The 20,136-nt window shown below is 44.3% G+C and overlaps 1 protein-coding gene across 3 annotated transcripts in view; it reads right to left on the bottom strand.

The window, feature by feature from the left end:
* Positions 1-20,136, bottom strand: part of LOC118395004 (desmocollin-1) — a 139,178-nt gene that overhangs the window by 46,223 nt on the left and 72,819 nt on the right. For all 3 annotated transcript variants that reach the window (XM_035788753.2, XM_052464164.1, XM_052464163.1), the window contains exons 3-5: positions 19,249-19,543; positions 17,617-17,736; positions 5,756-5,923 (exon numbers count right to left, since the gene is read on the bottom strand). In XM_035788753.2, the coding sequence (XP_035644646.2) occupies positions 5,756-5,923; positions 17,617-17,736; positions 19,249-19,543 (583 nt within the window). The remainder of the gene's footprint in view (positions 1-5,755; positions 5,924-17,616; positions 17,737-19,248; positions 19,544-20,136) is intronic.

The raw sequence follows: 20,136 nt of genomic DNA, 5'->3' as shown, positions 1-20,136 counted from the left end.
TAATCGATCATTTCAATAAACATTTCTCTACGGCTGGCCACACTTTCCACCTGGCTACTCCAACCCCGGCCAACAGCTCTGCAACCCAGCAGCAACTGGCCCAAGCTCCCCCCCCTTCTCCTTCACCCAAATATAGACAGCTGATGTCCTGAAAGAGCTGCAGAATCTAGATCCCTGCAAATCAGCTGACCTAGACAATTTGGACCCTCTCTTCCTAAAATTATCCGCCGCCATTGTTGCAACCCCTATTACTAGTCTGTTCAACCTCTCTTTCGTATCGTCTGAGATTCCTAAAGATTGGAAAGCGGCCGCGGCCATCCCCCTCTTCAAAGGGAGAGACACTCTAAACCCAAACTGTTACAGACCTATATCCATCCTGCATTGCCTTTCTAAAGTCTTTGAAAGCCAAGTGAACAAACAGATCACCAACCATATCGAATCCTACCACACCTTCTCCTCTATGAGATCCGGTTTCAGAGCTGGTCACACGTGCACCTCAGCCATGCTCAAGGTCCTAAACGATATCATAACCACCATCGAAAAAACTGGGCAGCTGTCTTCATCGACCTGGCCAAGGCTTTTGACTCTGTCAATCACCGTATTCTTGTCGGCAGCCTTGGTTTCTCTAATGACTGCCTCGACTGGCTCACTAACTACTTTTCTGATAGAGTTCAGTGTGTCAAATCGGAGGGCCTGTTGTCCGGACCTCTGGCAGTCTCTATGGGGGGGCCACAGGGTTCAATTCTCGTGCCGATTCTTTTCTCTGTATATATCAATGATGTCGCTCTTGCTGCGGGTGATTCTTTGATCCACCTCTACGCAGACGACTCCATTCTGTATACATCTGACACTGTGTTAACACACCTCCAAACGAGCTTCAATGCCATACAACACTCCTTCTGTGGCCTCCAACTGCTCTTAAACGCTAGTAAAACTAAATGCATGCTATTCAACCGATCGCTGCCCGCACCCACCCGCCTGCCTAGCATCACTACTCTGGACGGTTCTGACTTAGAATATGTGGACAACTATAAATACCTAGGTGTCTGGCTAGAATGTAAACTCTCCTTCCAGACTCATATTAAGCATCTCCAATCCAAAATTAAATCTAGAATTGGCTTCCTATTTGGAAACAAAGCCTCCTTCACTCATGCTGCCAAACCTACACTCGTAAAACTGACTTTCCTGACGATCTTAGATTTTGGCGATGTCATTTACAAAATAGCCTCCAACAATACTCAGTAAATTGGATGCAGTCTATCACAGTGCCATCCGTTTTGTCACCAAAGCCCCATATACTACCCACCATTGCGACTTGTATGCTCTCTTAGGCTGGTCCTCGCTACATATTTGTCATCAAACCCACTGGCTCCAGGTCATCTATAAGTCCTTGCTAGGTAAAGCTCCACCTTATCTCAGCTCACTGGTCACCATAGCAACACTCACCCGTAGCACGCGCTCCAGCAGGTATATTTCACTGGTCATCCACAAAGCCAACACCTCTTTTGGCAGCCTTTCCTTACAGTTCTTTGCTGCCAATGACTGGAACGAATTGCAAAAATCACTGAAGTTGGATACTTATATCTCCCTCACTGACGTTAAGCATCAGCTGTCAGAGCAGTTTACCAATCACTGCAGCTGTACAGAGCCCATCTGTAAATAGTCCATCCAACCAACTACCTACCTCATCCCCATATTTGTTTTTGTTTTTCTGCTGTTTTGCACACCAGTATTTCTACTTGCACATCCTCATCTGCACATATATCACTCCAGTGTTAATTGCTGACTTGTAATTACTCCGCCACTATGGACTATTTATTGCCTTACTTCCTTACTTCATTTTCACACACTGTATACAGATTTTCTATTGTGTTATTGACTGTACATTTGTTTATCCCATGTGTTACTCTGTGTTGTTGGTTTTGTCGTACTGCTTTGCTTGATCTTGGCCAGGTCGCAGTTGGAAATGAGAACTTGTTCTCAACTGGCCTACCTCGTGAAATAAAGGTGAAATTAAAAAACATTATAAAAAATGTGAACGTCTCTTGAGAGACCTGAAAATAGCTGTGCAGCAAAGCTCCCCATCCAACCTGACAGAGCTTGAGAGGCTCTGCAGAGAACAATGGGAGAAACTCCCCAAATACAGGCCAAGCTTGTAGCGCCATACCCAAGATGACTTGAGGCTGTAAGCGGTGCCAAATATGCTTTAACAAAGTACTGAGTAAAGGGTCTGAATACTTATGCAAACGTGATATTTCAGTTCTTTATTCTTATTTTTTATGGGATACTGTGTGTAGAATGATGAGGGGAAAACAATTGAATAAATGTTAGATTAAGGCTGTAACGTAACAAAATGTAGAAAAAGTCAAGGGGTCTGAATTCTTTCCGAATGCACTGTATAAACGCCACATGTAAAATGTTGGTTCCATGTTTCATGATCTGAAATAAATATCCCAGTAATTTTCCATATGCACAAAAAGCTTATTTCTCTCAACTTTTACACACAAATGTGTTTACATCTCTGTTAGTAGGCATAATCCATCCACCTGACAGGTGTGGCATATTAAACAGAATGATCATTACACAGGTGCACCTTGTGCTGGGAACAATAAAAGGCCACTGTAAAATGTGCAGTTTTGTCACCACAACACAATGCCACAGATGTCTCATGTTTTGAGGGAGCGTGCAATTGCATTGCTGACTGCAGGAATGTCCACCAGAGCTGTTACCAGATAATTTAATGCTAATTTCTCTACCATAAGGCACCTCCAACATCGTTTTAGAGAATATGGCACTACGTCCAACTGGCCTCACAACCGAAGACCACGTGTATAGCGTCATGTGGGCGAGCAGTTTGATGATGTCAACGTTGGGAACAGAGTGCCCCAAGGTGGCGGTGGGGATATGGTATGGGCAGGCATAAACTACGGACAACGAACACAACTGCATTTTATCGATGTCATTTTGAATGCACAGAGATACCGTGATGAGATCCTGAGGTCCATTGTCGTGCCATTCTTCCGCCCCCATTACCTCATGTTTCAACATGATAATGCATGGCCACAGGTCGCAAGGACCTGTACACAATTCCTGGAAGCTGAAAATGTCCCAGTTCTTCCATGGCCGTCATATGTCATCCACTGAGCATGTTTGGGATGCTCTGGATCGACGTGTACAACAGCGTGTTCAAGTTCCGGCCAAAATCCAGCGACTTCGCAAAGTCATTGAAGAGGAATGGGACAACATTCCACAGGTCACAATCAACAGCCTGATCAACGCTATGCAAAGGAGATGTGTCGCGCTGCATGAGGCAAATGGTGGTCACACTAGATACAGAATGATTTTCTGACTCCCTGCTTAAATAAAGGTTAACACACACACACACACACACACACACACACACACACACACACACACACACACACACACACACACACACACACACACACACACACACACACACACACACACACACACACACACACACACACACACACACACACACACACACAGGGTTAAGCTGTTATGCATTGCCAGTCTCCCTCCCCTGCGACTTCATCACATCACCCACTCATGCTTCTTTGTTATTTCTCCTCTTCTTTTTCTCTCACTCATTTCTTCAGAGGACAACTACCATGATTACCATCCCACCTCCCTCCGCTCCATTCTTTCACTCCCTTTTTCATAGATTTCACACTGTGGGTATTTCTCTCCTTCTGGCAGTCTTTGTGTGTCCTGTTCCAATCTTTCTTTCACCTCCTCCCTCTTTCTGTTCTGCCTGTTCCCTCATTCCTTTTAATAATCCAGTCCCACACGCTGGTCTTTATCTCTTTCTTTCCCTTGGGAGGCCTCTCTTCTTCTCTTTCTCCCCCTCTGTGGCTCTATTCTCCTTATCGAGAATTAAGGAGAATTTCAAGATTCTCGAGCGGTATCGATTCTCGAGAGACATTACAATGTAAACTTGCCTATTTCTCAAGTCTGGAATGCTACCTCCGGAGATCACGCACGACTCTTGCCCCGATAGTTGCCCCGAAGTAAGCAGAGCAACGTAAACATAATTGTTTCCTTGAGCCCAAAAGTCATACAGTAAAAATACTAATAGCAGAGCAATATTTTTAAACAGCTGGACAGCTGGACATTTTCATGATATTTGAAACTTGTTTTTATTGAGTTTTCAGCTTTTACATTCTGAAATTATCACAGTAGTTTGAATAATATAATATAATAATAATATATGCCATTTAGCAGACGCTTTTATCCAAAGCGACTTACAGTCATGTGTGCATACATTCTACGTATGGGTGGTCCCGGGAATCAAACCCACTACCCTGGCGTTACAAGTGCCATGCTCTACCAACTGAGCTACAGAAGGACCTTTGAAGAAAGGAAAGGACAACATTCCCCCCATTTTCACATATATTGATGTTGGGGTGGTGCTGGAAATTATGAATATGAAGTAGAAAAATGGTGTTTGTCAATGACAATATTCTCTATTTATTTGTCTTTCTGTACCCCCCTCTTTCTTCTCTCTCCTTCTTCCTTTCACATTCTCCATTTCTCCCTTTCTCTCTGTCTCTCTCTCTCCCTCTGTCTCTAATTTCTCTCTCTTTCCCCATCCCACCATCTCTCTAACTCTTTCCCCAGTCTCATTTTCTCAGTAACTGGCAGCCCTTTAGGAGAAATAAATATAGCAATATTTATGATGAAAAATCACTCTCTGTTTCGCTGTCTCTAATCTCATGGTCACATTAAAAAAAGAAACTGATCTTATCAGGCCTACTACCTATGTAGTCATCCGTCAGACAATCTACCTATCCATCCATCACCTTGGCACAGGATGTGTCTCCACTCCCCATTGGCAGCCAAGGCTTTTAAACGTGAATAAAACTACAGAGTGGACGCGGAGGAGCACCTGAGTCCGCGTGTGTAACACCCTAATAGCCAACGGCCACTGAGCTATGAATCAATGTTCCACCCTGGCTAAGAAGAAACCCGCGTATTGGTTCCTAGAACATTGTAGAGGTGTGCGTCACAAGGTGGATTCCCACATGTTGCTGGGCTCACAAGCTCTACAGGAGGGTCAGGTTCCTGCGTTAAAGACATACCCTGACAGCTTTCAGTGCTGTTTGGCTCCTTGAAGAAAGTCATGAATGGTGGGATCGGAGGCAAAACCCAGGATGCTCTCAAAAGTCTTGTGACGTTAAAGAAGCATTTAGTGTTGCGACCCGCAAACCATCCCTTTACAACTTGTTAGGGACTATAATAATATTCACAAACGCCTGGTTCAATCCCTCTAATTTAACCCTCCGGTGCTAGTAAACGCCATGTGAAATTCAGTAAGCAGCACTGAATTTGGGAGAAAGGAGCTGGATTGCGGGTGTCTTTTAATTCCTGGTATGTAATTGAGCAGAGCGGCTGGGAGGCTTTGATGGCGTTCTAACCCTCTCCTGTCACACACTGCAGCAACAGGGGCACTAAAAGCACTGGACAGGCTGGAGGAATAAGGCTGGTTAAAAGGCAGCATTTCTCCCTGGGTTCCCCTTTCCCCACAATCTTACTGGGGTCACCAGAACTGCCCCCAGGTTGGAAAAATTGTCTTTCTAGCTCAGAGCGATCGATGCGTGAAGTATACCTGTTAAAGTGTGTGTGGGAGGGACAGGTGTGTGTGTTTTTGTGTGCGCGCGTGTGTGTATTTGTGCATGTCCCAGAGTAAGTGAGCATGTGTGCATGTGATATGTGTGTGTGTGCCACTTACTCTGTGTGAAGCGAGGGGGGTTGTCGTTGACATCACTCAGCCTCACGGTGACAGTGGTGGTCCCTGAGAGACCTCCCAGATGGCCCCCCATGTCCTTGGCCTGCAGAACAACCAGGTACCGGTCCTGGGTTTCCCTGTCCATATCAGGCACCGCTGTGCGCAGTATACCTGGTAAAAACACACACGCCAAAGACAAAAAGAGTTCAAGATCAATCATTTCCACTATGCAGAATGACCTGATTCTGCTTCACACGATTGGTTGAACAGCGGCTGCCTCTAGCTGTGCACCGCTCACCAACGCAGCCGAACCAGGAGCCAAGGTAGCTAAATCACCTTGAAATATGGATACACTTCTAAAGCTAGTGACAAATATGAGCCTTTGCTGAGGTACTGTATGCAGTATGTAGGGAATTAACAAGACACCATCTGAGCAAATGTGATGTGGCTCTGGGGTGTGTGAGTTACCGAAATTACAGGCTATGAACGGACAGAGAGATAGGCCTATATTTCCATCTTATAATTTATCTCCAACGCCAAATCAGTGTGTCTTGTTTGCAACGAAATCGTTCCTGTTTGCAAATAATAAAATCTGAGACGTTATTAGGAATCTGAGCATGATACATTTTGAGTAGGCCTACCGACGCAGACAAATGTAAGCTTTAACTGCTGGCTACTCTTCTTAAGTGGCTTAACCCAACGAGAGAAGGTCACAAGTGTTCCCTAAAAGCTGTCTGGGTTTAAACATCTTCTATTGTACAGAAATTGAATAGCTTAATCAAATCAGAGCGACAGAATTAGACTACTTCCCAAGCAAAGTCTTTCATTTTTTTCTCTTTGGTTATAGAGGATGTAACTAATGTCAAATAAACGAAACAATAGTATGCATCAACGTCACGTCTGTCCCGGGTATTTTACAGCAGACCATTTATAAATGTTTTCTTCAAAATCTTAAGCTGACAATGGGGTAGGGCTTTTGCCATTTTATTTAATAAAAAGGGGGGCAGGCCTATGGCAGGGATCAATCCCCCCCCCCAAAAAATTATTGAGCGGATAGTCAGGGGGCCGAAAACATAATTACAAATCATTTGTGGACTGGAAATTGATCACAAGAAGCCCAAACATATATAATATTTGAAAAAATAATAATCATTTCAAACCTTGCTTACGTTTGTACACAATCACAGTGCTTTCAGGAATGCTTTGTACCCCTTGACTTCTTCCACATTTTGTTACAGCCTTAATTCAAAATAGTAAAAAAAAAAAAAAGATGTCTCACCCATCTACACAGAATACCCCATAATGACAAAGTGAAAACAATCTTTTAGACATTTTAGCATATTTAATAAAAATGAAATACAGAAATCTAATTTACATAAGTAGTCACACCACTGAGTCAATACAATGTAGAAGCACCTTTGGCAGCGATTATAGCTGAGTCTCTCTGGGTAAATATATAAGAGATTTCCACACCTGGATTATGCAATATTTATTATTTTCAAAATTCTTCAAGCTCAGGAACATTCACTGTCTTCTTGGGAAGCAGCTCCAGTGTAGATTTGGCCTTGTGTTTTAGGTTATTATCCTGCTAAAATGTGAATTCATCTCCCAGTGTCTGGTGGAAAGCAGACTGAACCAGGTTTTCCTCTAGGGTTTGGCCTTTGCTTAGCTCCCATCTGTTTATTTTGTATCATGAAAAGTCCTTCACGGTGACAAGCATACCCATAACATGATGCAGCCACCCCTTTGCTTGAAAATATTGAGTGTGGTACTCAGTAATGTGTTGTTTTAGATTTGGCCCAAACATAACACTTTGCATTCAGGACAAAAAGTACATTTGCTTTGCCACATTTTTTTCAGTATTACTTTAGTGCCTTTTTGCAAACAGGATGCATGTTTTGGAATATTTCTATTCTGTACAGGCGTCCTTCTTTTCACTCTGTCAATAGTATTGTGAAGTACCTACAATGTTGTTTATCCATCCTCAGTTTTCTCCTATCGTAAACTAACTGGCCTTATGGTGAAATCCCTGAGCAGTTTCCTTCCTCTCCGGCAACTGAGTTAGGAAGGATACCTATATCTTTGCAGTGACTGGGTGTGTTGATACACCAACCAAAGTGTAATTAATAACTTCACCATCCTCAAAGGGATATCCAATGTCTGTTTTGTTTATATTTATCTATCAATAGGTGTACTTCTTGGTGAGGCATTGGAAAACCTTCATGGTCTTTGTGGTTGAATCTGTGTTTGAAATTCACTACTTGACTGAGGGACCTTACATATAATTGTATGTGTTTGGAGGGGGGGGTACAGAGATGATGTAGTCATTCAAAAATCATGTTAAACACTATTATTGCACACAGAGTGAGTCCATGCTAATTTTTACTCTTGAACTTATTTAGGCTTGCCATAACAAAGGGATTTAATACTTACTGACTCAAGACATTTCAGATTTTCATTTATAATTCATTTGTAAAAAAAAACTAATTCCAATTTGACATTTATGGGGTAGGCCAGTGACAAGTCAAGGGATGTGAATACTTTCTGAAGGCACCGTATCTCTCTATTATCCGTGGGAATACTTTGGAACAGATTTCCTAAATTAAAATAACGCGGAGCTGATTTGCTGGTGTTTTTACAGTATTTTGTGTTCAATAAAGAATAATAATATGTATGCTCATTTTTTAAATTTTATGTGCAGGCCCGCTAGTTGGGGAACCCTGGCCGCTAGTTGGGGAACCCTGGCCGCTAGTTGGGGAACCCTGGCCGCTAGTTGGGGAACCCTGGCCGCTAGTTGGGGAACCCTGGCCGCTAGTTGGGGAACCCTGGCCGCTAGTTGGGGAACCCCGGCCTATGGCATACCCTCTCAATTCGAGTTTTGTTTTTAACTTAAAAACCCTTCACTGACACGTAGGTAGGCTATTTATAGAGTGCATGGTGGAGGAATTGACCGACAAAATCTATGGATATAGCAGCCTAAAGCCTCATTTTGTCTGTCAAACAGGTAGGCCTACCTATTGTTTCTTAAAAAGGAAGAAAGGCTCCAACGCAAAGTTCTCTTGTTGTTAATAAAGTCTAACTACAATTAAGACTGTAGAAATGAATTATGCTCGAATTTGCTTACCTTTAGCACCATGAGACGTTCATTTTCAATTGATTGTGCCGTGGCCTCTGCTTCAAGTTTCAGCACCACAATGTAAGTTACTCAAATCTGACTTATTGTGAGGTCAATAACTCTGATAAATACATCACGGGCAAGAAACATGTTGTTTTCAATAAAAACCAATTACAGTAACATGTTATCAAAGTTGACCTCCGGTCCTCCTCATCTTCCTGCTCTCCTTCTAAAACGCAGCCTATAGACTTGTCCGCGCGCGAGAATAGGCCTAATCAAAAATAATTTCCGGAAGAAGCCTTTGACTCTCCTCCTGAACTGCCACCACAGGCCTACACATCACAGCCATTAGTTAGGCAGTATACCCGTTTTGATCAGCAAGAGCAGGCTGGTGCTCGGGGTTCCATTGTGTAATGCAGACAAGTTTTATTTACACCATCCCAGCAGCTATCTTAGAAATATTGGGGAGGGGGGGGGGTATTCAGACCCCTTGGAAAGTATTCAGACCCCTTCCCTTTTCCACATTTTGTTACGTTACAGCCTTATTCTATAATGGATTAAATAAAACAGTTTCCTCATCAATCTACACACAATACCCCATAAAGACAAAATGAAAACAGGTTTTTAGAAATGTTTGCAAATGTTAAAAAAAAACAAAGAACAGAAATAACTTATTTACATAAGTATTCAGACCCTTTGCTATGAAACTTTAAATTGAGCTCAGGTGCATCCTGTTTATGTACAATTTATCATCCTTGAGATGTTTCTACAACTTGATTGGAGTCCACCTATGGGAAATTCAATTGATTGGGCATGATTTAAAAAGGCCTTGTGGTGAAATCCCTGAGCAGTTTCCTTCCTCTCCGGCAACTGAGTTAGGAAGGATACCTATATAAGGTCCCACAGTTGACAGTGCATGTCAGAGCAAAAACCAAGCCATGAAGTCGCAGGAATTGTCTGTAGAGCTCCGATTCAGGATTGTGTCGAGGCACAGATCTGGGGAAGGGTACCAAAAAAAATTCTGCAGCATTGAAGGTCCCCAGGAACATAGTAGCCTCCATCATCCTTAAATGGAAGAGGTTTGGAACCACCAATAATCTCCCTAGAGCTGGCCGCCCAGCTAAACTGAGCAATCAGGGGAGAAGGGCCTTGGTCAGGGAGGTGACTATTAACCCGATGGTCACTCTGATAGAACACTCTGAAAGAGCTCCCTCTGTGGCGATGGGAGAACCTTCCAGAAGGACAATCATCTCTGCAGCACTCCACCAATCAGGCCTTTATGGTAGAGCGCCCAGATGGAAGCCAATCCTCAGTAAAAGGCACATGACAGCCCGCTTGGATTTAGCCAAAAGGCACCTAGACTCTCAGACCATGAGAAACACGATTCTCTGGTCTGATGGGAGACTAGTCAGGATCGAGGAAAATATTAATAGAGAAAAGTACAGAGAGATCATTCATGAAAACCTGCTCCAGAACGCTCAGGAACTCAGATTGGGGCGAAGGTTCACCTTCCAACAGGACAGAGACCCTAAGTCTCTGAATATCCTTGAGTGGCCCAGCCTGAGCCCGGACATGAGCATGATCAAACATCTCTGGAAAGACCTGAAAATAACTGTAGAGCGACACTCCCCATCCAACCTGGCAGGGCTTGAGAGGATCTGTAGAGATGAATGGGAGAAACTCCCAAAATAGAAGAGTGCCAAGCTTGTAGCGTCATACCCAAGAAGAATCAAGGCTGTAATCGCTGCCAAAGGTGCTGCAACAAAGTACTGAGTAAAGGGTCTACATACTTACACTACCGTTCAAAAGCTTGGGGTCACTTAGAAAAGTCCTTGTTTTTGAAAGAAAAGACACCTCACAAGTACTCAACTGGCAGCTTCATTAAATAGTACCCACAAAACACCAGTCTCAACGTCAACAGTAAAGAGGCGACTCCGGGATGCTGGCCCTCTAGGCAGAGTTCCTCTTTCCAGTGTCTGTGTTCTTTTGCCCATCTAATTATTTTATTTTTATTGGCCAGTCTGAGATATGTATTTTTCTTTGCAACTCTGCCTAGAAGACCAGCATCCCGCAGTCGCCTCTTCACTGTTGACGTTGAGACTAGTGTTTTGCGGGTACTATTTAATGAAGCTGCCAGTTGAGGAGGCGTCTGTTTCTCAAACTAGACACTAATGTATTTGTCCTCTTGCTCAATTGTGCAACGGGGCCTCCCACTCCTCTATCTATTCTGGTTAGAGCCCGTTTGTGCTGTTCTGTGAAGGGAGTAGTGCACAGCGTTGTACGAGATCTTAAGTTTCTTGACAATTTCTCGCAATAGCCTTCATTTCTCAGAACAAGAATAGACTGATTGTTATAACCTTTTTTTGAGCAATAATAATAATTATTATTTTTACCCCTTTTTCTCCCCAATTTTGAAGTATCCAATTGTTGTAGTAGCTACTATCTTGTCTCATCGCTACAACTCCCGTATGGGCTCGGGAGAGACGAAGGTTGAAAGTCATGCGTCCTCCGATACACAACCCAACCAAGTTGCACTGTTTCTTAACACAGCACGCATCCAACCCGGAAGCCAGCCACACCAATGTGTCAGAGGAAACACCGTGCACCTGGCCACCGCGCACTGTGCCCGGCCCGCCACAGGAGTCGCTGGTGCACGATGAGACAAGGACACCCCAATTGTGCGTCACCACACGGACCTCCCGGTCGCGGCCGGTTACGACAGAGCCTGGGCGCGAACCCAGGGTCTCTTATGGCACAGCTGCAGTACAGCGCCCTTAACCACTGCGCCACCCGGGAGGCCCTCATGAGCAATAACTTAGCATAGCGTAGCTTGGACATGGGCTTGGTTGGCTGTGTGAATTCTAGCGCGTAGGTTGTTTCCATACAGCGGGATTTCAGAGTCCAGTCTTTCATGAGAGATTCATATTTACACTTGAACACGTCCGTGGTCAGTGCGAAAACATTGACATCCTTTCTCCCCGGTAAATCGTATAGTCTGTTCAATTTACAGAGCATTTATTTGAAGGCGGGTTTCTCCACCGTTCTGAAGCGCAGCATTCCTTTGACTAAATAACGGCTTACACTGTCCATCAGTGCTCGCCATTTATCGGTGTCCCGTTTGTGCTGCTGGAATTTGTAGTAGGTAGCCTATGGTTTTTGTGCACATGACCTGTGAAAGGACTGATCATGGACTTCAGGAGACAGCAGAGGGAGCACGCCCCCATCCACATGGACGGTGGATGGGAAGGTATAGAGTGGAGAAGGTGAAAACCTTCAAGTTCCTCGGCATACACATCACTGACAATCTGAAATGGTCCATCTATACAGACAGTGTGGTGAAGAAGACGCAACTGTGCCTCTTCAACCTCAGGAAACAAAAGAAAGTTGGCTTGGTCCATGAAACCCAAACTTTTACAGACGCACCATTTACAGCAGCATCCTGTCGGGCTGTATCACCGCCTGGTACAGCAACTGCACCGTCCGCAAACTCAGGGGTCTCTCAAGAGAGTGGTGCAATCTGCCCGACACATCACCGGGGCACGCTGCCTGCCCTCCAGGACATCTACAGCAGAGGGTGTCACAGGAAGGCCAATAAGATAATCAAGGACCTCAGTCACCCGAGCCTCGGCCTGTTCACCCCGCTACCATCCAGAAGGCGAGGTCAGTACAGGTGCATCAAAGATGGGACCGAGAAGCTGAAAAACAGCTTCTATCTCAAGGCCATCAGACTGTTAAATACTCACCAAAAGCCAGCTCCCACCCATACCTTGCTACGAACTTCAGTCACTGTCAGTAGACGGCTACCAATCAGTTACTTTACCATGCACATTAGAGGCTGCTGGCTACGTACATAGTCATGGAACACTGGTCACTTTAAATAATGTTTACATACTGTTTTACCCACTTCACATGTATATACTGTAGTCTAGTCAAGGCCTATCCTATTTAACTATTGCTGTACATATACTATTCTTCAGATACACTAAATATTCAATCCATATACTGTCCATATTGTCTATACATCCCATCACATATACTGTATATACAGTGCCCTTCAAAAGTTTGGACACACCTAGTCATTCAGGGGTTTTTCTATATTTGTACTATTTTCTACATTGTAGAATAATAGTGAAGACATCTAAACTATGAAATAACACATATGGAATCATGTAGTAACCAAAAAAGTGTTAAACAAATTGAGATTCTTCACAGTAGCCACGCTTTGCCTTGATGACAGCTTTGCACACTCTTGGCATTCTCTCAACCAGCTTCATGTGGTAGTCACCTGGAATGCATTTCAATTAATAGGTGTGCCTTGTAAAAAGTTAATTTGTGGAATTGATTTCCTTCTTAATGCGTTTGAGCCAATCAGTTGCGTTGTGACAAGGTAGGGGTGGTATACAGAAGAAAGCTCTATTTGGTAAAAGACCAAGTCCATATTATGGCAAGAACAGCCCAAAGAAGCAAAGAGAAATGACAGTCCATCATTACTTTAAGAAATTAAGGTCAGTCAATCCGGTGAATATCGCAGTCACAGTCGCAAAAACCATCAAGTGCTATGATGAAACTGGCTCTCATGAGGACCGCCACAGGAAAAGAAGACCCAGAGTTACCTCTGCTGCAGAGGATAAATTCACTTGAGTTAACTTTACTTCAGATTGCAGCCCAAATAAATGCTTCACAAGAATTCAAGTAAACAGACACATCTCAACATCAACTGTTCAGTGGAGACCGCATGAATCAGGACTTCATGGTCAAACGGCTGCAAAGAAACCACTACTAAAGGACACCAATAAGAAGAAGACCAGTGGAAATCTGGAGTCCAAATTTGAGATTTTTGGTTCTAACCGCCGTGTCTTTGTGAGACGCAGAGTAGGTGAACAGATGATCTCCGCATGTGTGGTTCCCACTGTGAAGCATGGAGTAGGAGGTGTGATGGTGTGGGGGTGCTTTGCTGGTGACACTGTCAGTGATTTATTTAGAATTCAAGACACACTTAACCAGCATGGCTACCACAGCATTCTGCATCGATACATATCTGATTTGTGCTTAGTCAGACTATCATTTGTTTTTCAACAGGACAATGACCCAAAACACACCTCCAGGCTGTGTAAGGGCTATTTGACCAAGAAGGAGAATGATGGAATGCTCCATTAGATGACCTGGCCTCCACAATCAACCGACCTCAACCCAATTGAGATGGTTTGGGATGAGTTGGACTGCCGAGTGAAGGAAAAGCAGCCAACAAGTGCTCAGCAAATGCGGGAACTCCTTCAAGACTGTCGGAAAAGCATTCCTCATGAAGCTTTTTTTCACAATTCCTGACATTTAATCCTAGTAAAAAGTCCCTGTCTTAGGTCAGTTAGGATCACCACTTTATATTAAGAATGTGAAATGTCAGAATAATCGTAGAGATAATTATTTATTTCATCACATTCCCAGTGGGTCAGAAGTTTACATACACTCAATTAGTATTTGGTAGGATTGCCTTTAAATTGTTTAACTTGGGTCAAACGTTTCAGGTGGCCTTCCACAAGCTTCCCACAATAAGTTGGGTGAATGTGGGTCAATTCCTCCTGACAGAGGTGGTGAAACTGAGTCAGGTTTGTAGGCCTCCTTGCTCGCACACGCTTTTTCAGTTCTGCTCACAGATTTTCTATAGGATTGAAGTCGGGGCTTTGTGATGGCCACTCCAATACCTTGACTTTGTTGTCCTTAATTCGTATGGCTTAGATCCCGCTAACCGGCACAGAAATCTCATAATGACAATTCCTCAAACATATAAGTATTTTACACCATTTTAAAGATAAATGTGTTGTTAATCCCACGACAGTGTCCGATTTAAAAAAGGCTTTACAACAAAAGCACACCAAATGATTATGTTAGGTCTGCATCTAGTCACAGAAAAACACATCCATTTTTCCAGCCAAAGAGAGGAGTCACAAAAAGCAGAAATAGAGATAAAATTAATCACTAACCTTTGATGATCTTCATCAGATGACACTCATAGGACTTCATGTTACACAATACATGTATGTTTTGTTCGATAAAGTTCATATTTATATCCAAAAATCTCAGTTTACATTGGCGCATTACGTTCAGTAATGTTTTGCTTCCAAAACATCTGGTGATTTTGAAAATACAAGTGTTATGCATTGAACTTTAGATAAACTTCTCCTTAATGCAACCGCTGTGTCAGATTTCAAAAAAGCTTTACCGAAAAAGCACACCATGCAATAATCTGAGTACAGCGCTCAGACAACAAAACAAGCCATACAGACATCCGCCATGTTGTGGAGTCAACAGAAGTCAGAAATAACTTTAGAAATATTAACTTACCTTTGATGATCTTCATCAGAATACACTCCCAGGAATCCCAGGTCCACAATAAATGTTTGATTTGTTCGATAAAGTCCATTTATGTCCAAATACCAAATCCTTTTTGTTTGCAAGTACACAATCCAAACTTACGAGGCGCGGGCAAGTCCAGGTGAAAGCTCAGACGAAAAGTCATATTACAGTTCGTAGAAACATGTCAAACAAAGTATAGAATCAATCTTTAGTATGTTTTTATCATAAATCTTCAATAATGTTCCAACCGGAGAATTCCTTTGTCTGTAGAAATTATGGAACGCAGGTCCCTCTCACGTGAGTGCTCGTGATCAGCTCATGCCACTCTGGCAGAGCCCTGACTCAATCAGCTCTCATTGAGACTCATCTCAGGTCTCACCTTTTTGCCTCAACTTTGGAAGTATGCTTGGGGTCATTGTCCATTTGGAAGACCCATTTGTGACCAAGCTTTAACTTCCTGACTGATGTCTTGAGATGCTGCTTCAACATATGCACATCATTTTCCATCCTCGTGAAGCCATCTATTTTGTGAAGTGCACCAGTCCCTCCTGCAGCAAAGCACCCCCACAACGTGATGCTGCCACCCCCATGCTTCACAGTTGGGATGGTGTTCTTCAGCTTGCAAGCATTCCCCTTTTTCCTCCAAACATAACGATGGTCATTATGGCCAAACAGTTCTATTTTCATCAGTCTAGAGGACATTTCTCCATGTGCAGTTGCAAACCGTAGTCTGGCTTTTTTATGGCTGTTTTGGAGCAGTGGCTTCTTCCATGCTGAGCGCCTTTCAGGTTATGTCGATATAGGACTCTTTTACTGGCGATATAGATACTTTTGTACCTGTTTCCTCCAGCATCTTCACAAGGTCCTTTGCTCTTGTTCTGGGATTGATCTGCACTTTTCGCAACCAAAGTACGTTCATCTCTAGGAGACAGAGCGTGTCTCCTACCAGAGCGGTATGGCGGCTGCATGGTCCCAATGTGTTTATACTTCCGTACTACAGTTTGTACAGATGAACGTTTTAACAGTTTTGGCTCTATTTTATTTCCATGACGGTCTTCATCCATAACCGGCAATGTCACGGATATCCAATTACCGCCACAGCCATAAGCATGACCCTCCCCCATTTTCCTCCACCCATTCTGTACATTTCCATCCATCCCTAATGGATGAGAGTTGTAGTTTACACACTGGGCAGAATTAGGCTAATATCACCAATTACCATGTAAAAACCCACCAGCAGAACCCTCTTCACCCTCTTCGGTCAACACAATGAATGAAAATGCATTAGAATTCAATAACAGCATTGCAGATGCTGTATACCTACTGTAGGTGACACACTCATACCTTAAGGATACAGTAATATATACTGTATAAAACCTTGGCCGTTTTCACATATCCCCTTACGATCCGAATCCTGGAGCGTTTGATACCCTGATCTGTTCTATAAAGCATGGGTGAAAGGCAAACGAACCCTGGTCTGAAACGAATACGGGACCTGTTTGACTAGTGGGTCCAAGGACCAGGACCAGAGTACCAGGTGTTGTGATGTGGCAGCTTGAGTCTCATGGAACATTTTCTTTGCCCATTGTAAACAAGCTACCTTGCTAACGTCGTGTAGAGCGTGCATCTTGATCTTGGCCCCCTTGAAACGGTTATATTCAAGTCCTGTGAAAGCAAAACACTTTCTGTAGAATTCTCACAAACGCTCCAGGAAACCGAACCAGGGTACCGAATCTCGTGCGCGAAAACGCCCTTAGCGTTTACGAGCTTGCAGGCTGTCAATCACGTAGTGAGGGTGACAGAGGACTCAATAGAAGACTTTCCCATCTGCTTCAGGGACCCTGGGTTGACACCAAAGGCCCCCCAGAACACACAGTAGATTTTAGTGAGGAGACAGGTCCCTCGGAGCCTTTTTTAATCACCGCCTTTAATAGTTCACAAACCTTTCCTGACTTCTCCTTTGAATACACGTCTGTCTGTTTTTCCTCCTTCAGAAAGTATAATTGAAGGCGGGTTGCTGCAGTTTGCTGGATGCCCAGATACTCTGGCAGTCTGAATACATTTCTGCCAGCTTGAACTGGATTAGCTGAGAAGGAGCAGGAGAGCGACACACAGGGAGACGGTATAGGGGAACAGAGGTGGGGGCGAATGTGAGAGGGAAGTGAGAGGAGGGGTTGCGAGGGGGGGGTAGATGCAGAGGGATCGGTATGCATGGCAGAGAGTGTGAGGGACTGAGAAGGGGGGATCGAATGAGGGAGAGAAAGGGATTGGGAAAAGAGAGAAAGAACACGCTGTGGGGATACACACTGCAAAGAGGTTTGAAGAGGGAGTAAGGTGGTTGGGAGCAGAGAGAGAGCAGGAGCGCGTGCACACCAAGTGGAGAGCGAGAGGCAGTCACCTGTCTGTGGGTCCACAGAGAAGAACTGCTGTCCCTGCACCAGTGTGTACACCAGTCTGGCACTGTTCCCATAGGTTGGGTCGTCAGCATCTGTCGCTGTCACCTGGATTATAGAAGTACCTGAGGGAGGAGGGGAGAAAGCAGAGGAGCGTTAAAACAACATAACACACACACACTCACACACTGACCAGACACAGCGGTACATTAGCACAGCACAACAACCAGAGAGCCAAACACTGACTGACTGACTGACTCCTACCTCTCTCTTTCTCCATCTCCCTCCCTCTCTCTCTTACCCCCCTCACTCTCTTTCGGCAGCAGCGTGACAAATACTTTATTCACTTTCTTTCTCCCCTGCTGCTCACCTTCTTTCTCTCTCGATTATGTCTGTCTCACTTCATTTCTCTTCATCTCCGTCTCCAATTCCCTTTTGCTCCCTCTCTCAATCTCTGTCTGTCGGTTGCCCCTCTTGTCTCCCCACTGACTCCCTCATGTCCTGAATCCCTGCATTTCCTGACAGATATGGACTTTTTCCCCCACCAAATAAATCAAAGACCGTCAGCTTCATGTGAGAAATTTAAATTGTAGCAAAAAAAGATATGTACAGTTTGGAGAGAAGAACTACGTTTCCCATGGGACACTGGGCTGACAAGCTCTGAGGGTAGAGGGGATTTATGGGAGCAGCTGTTGCTGTTTTCTGACATCAAAGCCCTGACAGTGTCACCGGGAGAGAGAGAGAGAGAGAGTGAGTGAGAGAAGGAGAGAAAGGGAGGTGAGGGAGGTAGGTGAGGGAGACAGGTAGGCGAGGGAGAAACTGGGTCTGACTACTGATCTAGCACAGGTAGTTAACAGGCATAGGGAAGGGAAATGGAAGATGGAGAAAGGAAGGGCGAGAGGAGCGATTGTTTTGATGCACGCGGCAGTACAAGAATGATCAGATAGACAGATCAAACAAGTTTGACTGGTGGGTTTGACGGAACAAGCACATGAGAGAGAGAAACCTATTGATATGCAGCCTGCTAAAACACAGTCACAATTTGGAGTGATGATGCATTCAGACTGAGATGTATTACCAGTGAACGGCTACTGTGTGAATACCATAGTGGATTATTTCCATGTGAAATACTGTAATGCTAAAGTAGTGGTAGAAATCAACTCCTTGTATCCACTTAAAACTAGGCTTAGGGCTGAAATTCATATGACACAATGTGTTTGGAGCAATTATGGGAGGCAAACTCAATCTCGATTCATAGTGAAAGGAGATGATGAAAGATATCTCAACCAATCTCTTCAGCAGGCTGACGTGGTGTCAGTGTGACTACTATCATTATCCAATTCCATCACCACTGTGGCATTGACGGTGGAAGATATTACCAGTTTTATGTAACAGCTCTTTGATAAGACTCTCACGGCGCCACTATGTGCTAGTCTCGCAACAACCCACCGTGCATTTTGAAAAACAACTTGGTAAATATTGAATCCCGGGTAAATATTGAAGCCATGATTGAACAACTCAACAACTCAATCTGGGACCAAGCTTTGAAAAGCAAGCACACATCAACATTTTCAAATTATTATTAAGGGAAGCAAGCGGCAGCAGATTAAAAAAGACAACAGCTCCCCATGCAGTACCTATGTTGGCCATCTCAGGCACTGTGGCGCTGTAGGGCCCTTCCTCAAACAGAGGTGGGTTGTCGTTGATGTCCTGCACTCTGATGATGAATGTGGACGAGGGCTCCAGGGCCCGGTCGGTCTGCCGGTCGGTTGCTGTGGCGATGAGGCGGTACTCGTCCTTTTCCTCGCGGTCCAGGGGCTTGGTGACATGGATGTTGCCCGTCTTCTCGTCAATCACAAACACCGCCCCCGCCCCCTCGCCCCTCAGCACGTACTTGGTGCGTCCATCACCTCGGTCCATGTCAGTGTGCAGCTGAGAGAGAGAGGTAGAAGGAGAGAGAGAATGATGTAGAGAGAGTAAGAGGGGTTAACACAAGCTAGAAAATAAAGGAGAACGCATCCAAGAAAAATAAAGGGGATTATACACAGTGCTTGAGGACATGAGTTTGTCTGAGGACGAGAACACTGGAACACATCCAAACAAACACCCTCTCATCTATTCCGATCCATCCATGGGGCAATGGCCATGAACTAGGATAATCATAATCTCAATATCCATAATGGAGCACCAGCTCAGCAAGGCCTGCTATTCTCAACAAACAGTCGTCTCTGAAAGCTCATCAAACTGTGAAATACAGTTCTATACCGTTGCAACAATGAATGAAAGTAGGAATTTAGCAGATATTAAGTTGAGGCCTAATCAATTATTCCCCAACTATTGAGGAGGACCAGGTGTGGCAGGGGTACATGCTGTATTGATCCTGACTGCTGCTGGTTTATTGGATCAGCCCTGGCTGGTTGGTGGCTGGGGCTCTCTCAAGCGGAACGGGGTAATAGCAGAATAGGCCCTCCATCTCCCCCCTCAACGGTTTGCCTGGCCCTGCTCAGGGGATGCACTCCACACAT

Source organism: Oncorhynchus keta, chromosome 15 (genome assembly GCF_023373465.1).
Source record: "Oncorhynchus keta strain PuntledgeMale-10-30-2019 chromosome 15, Oket_V2, whole genome shotgun sequence".
In the NCBI taxonomy this organism is placed as follows: Eukaryota; Metazoa; Chordata; class Actinopteri; order Salmoniformes; family Salmonidae; genus Oncorhynchus; species Oncorhynchus keta.
Note: the sequence above shows the minus strand (reverse complement) of the source record. Positions and strands in the feature narration are given on the sequence as shown.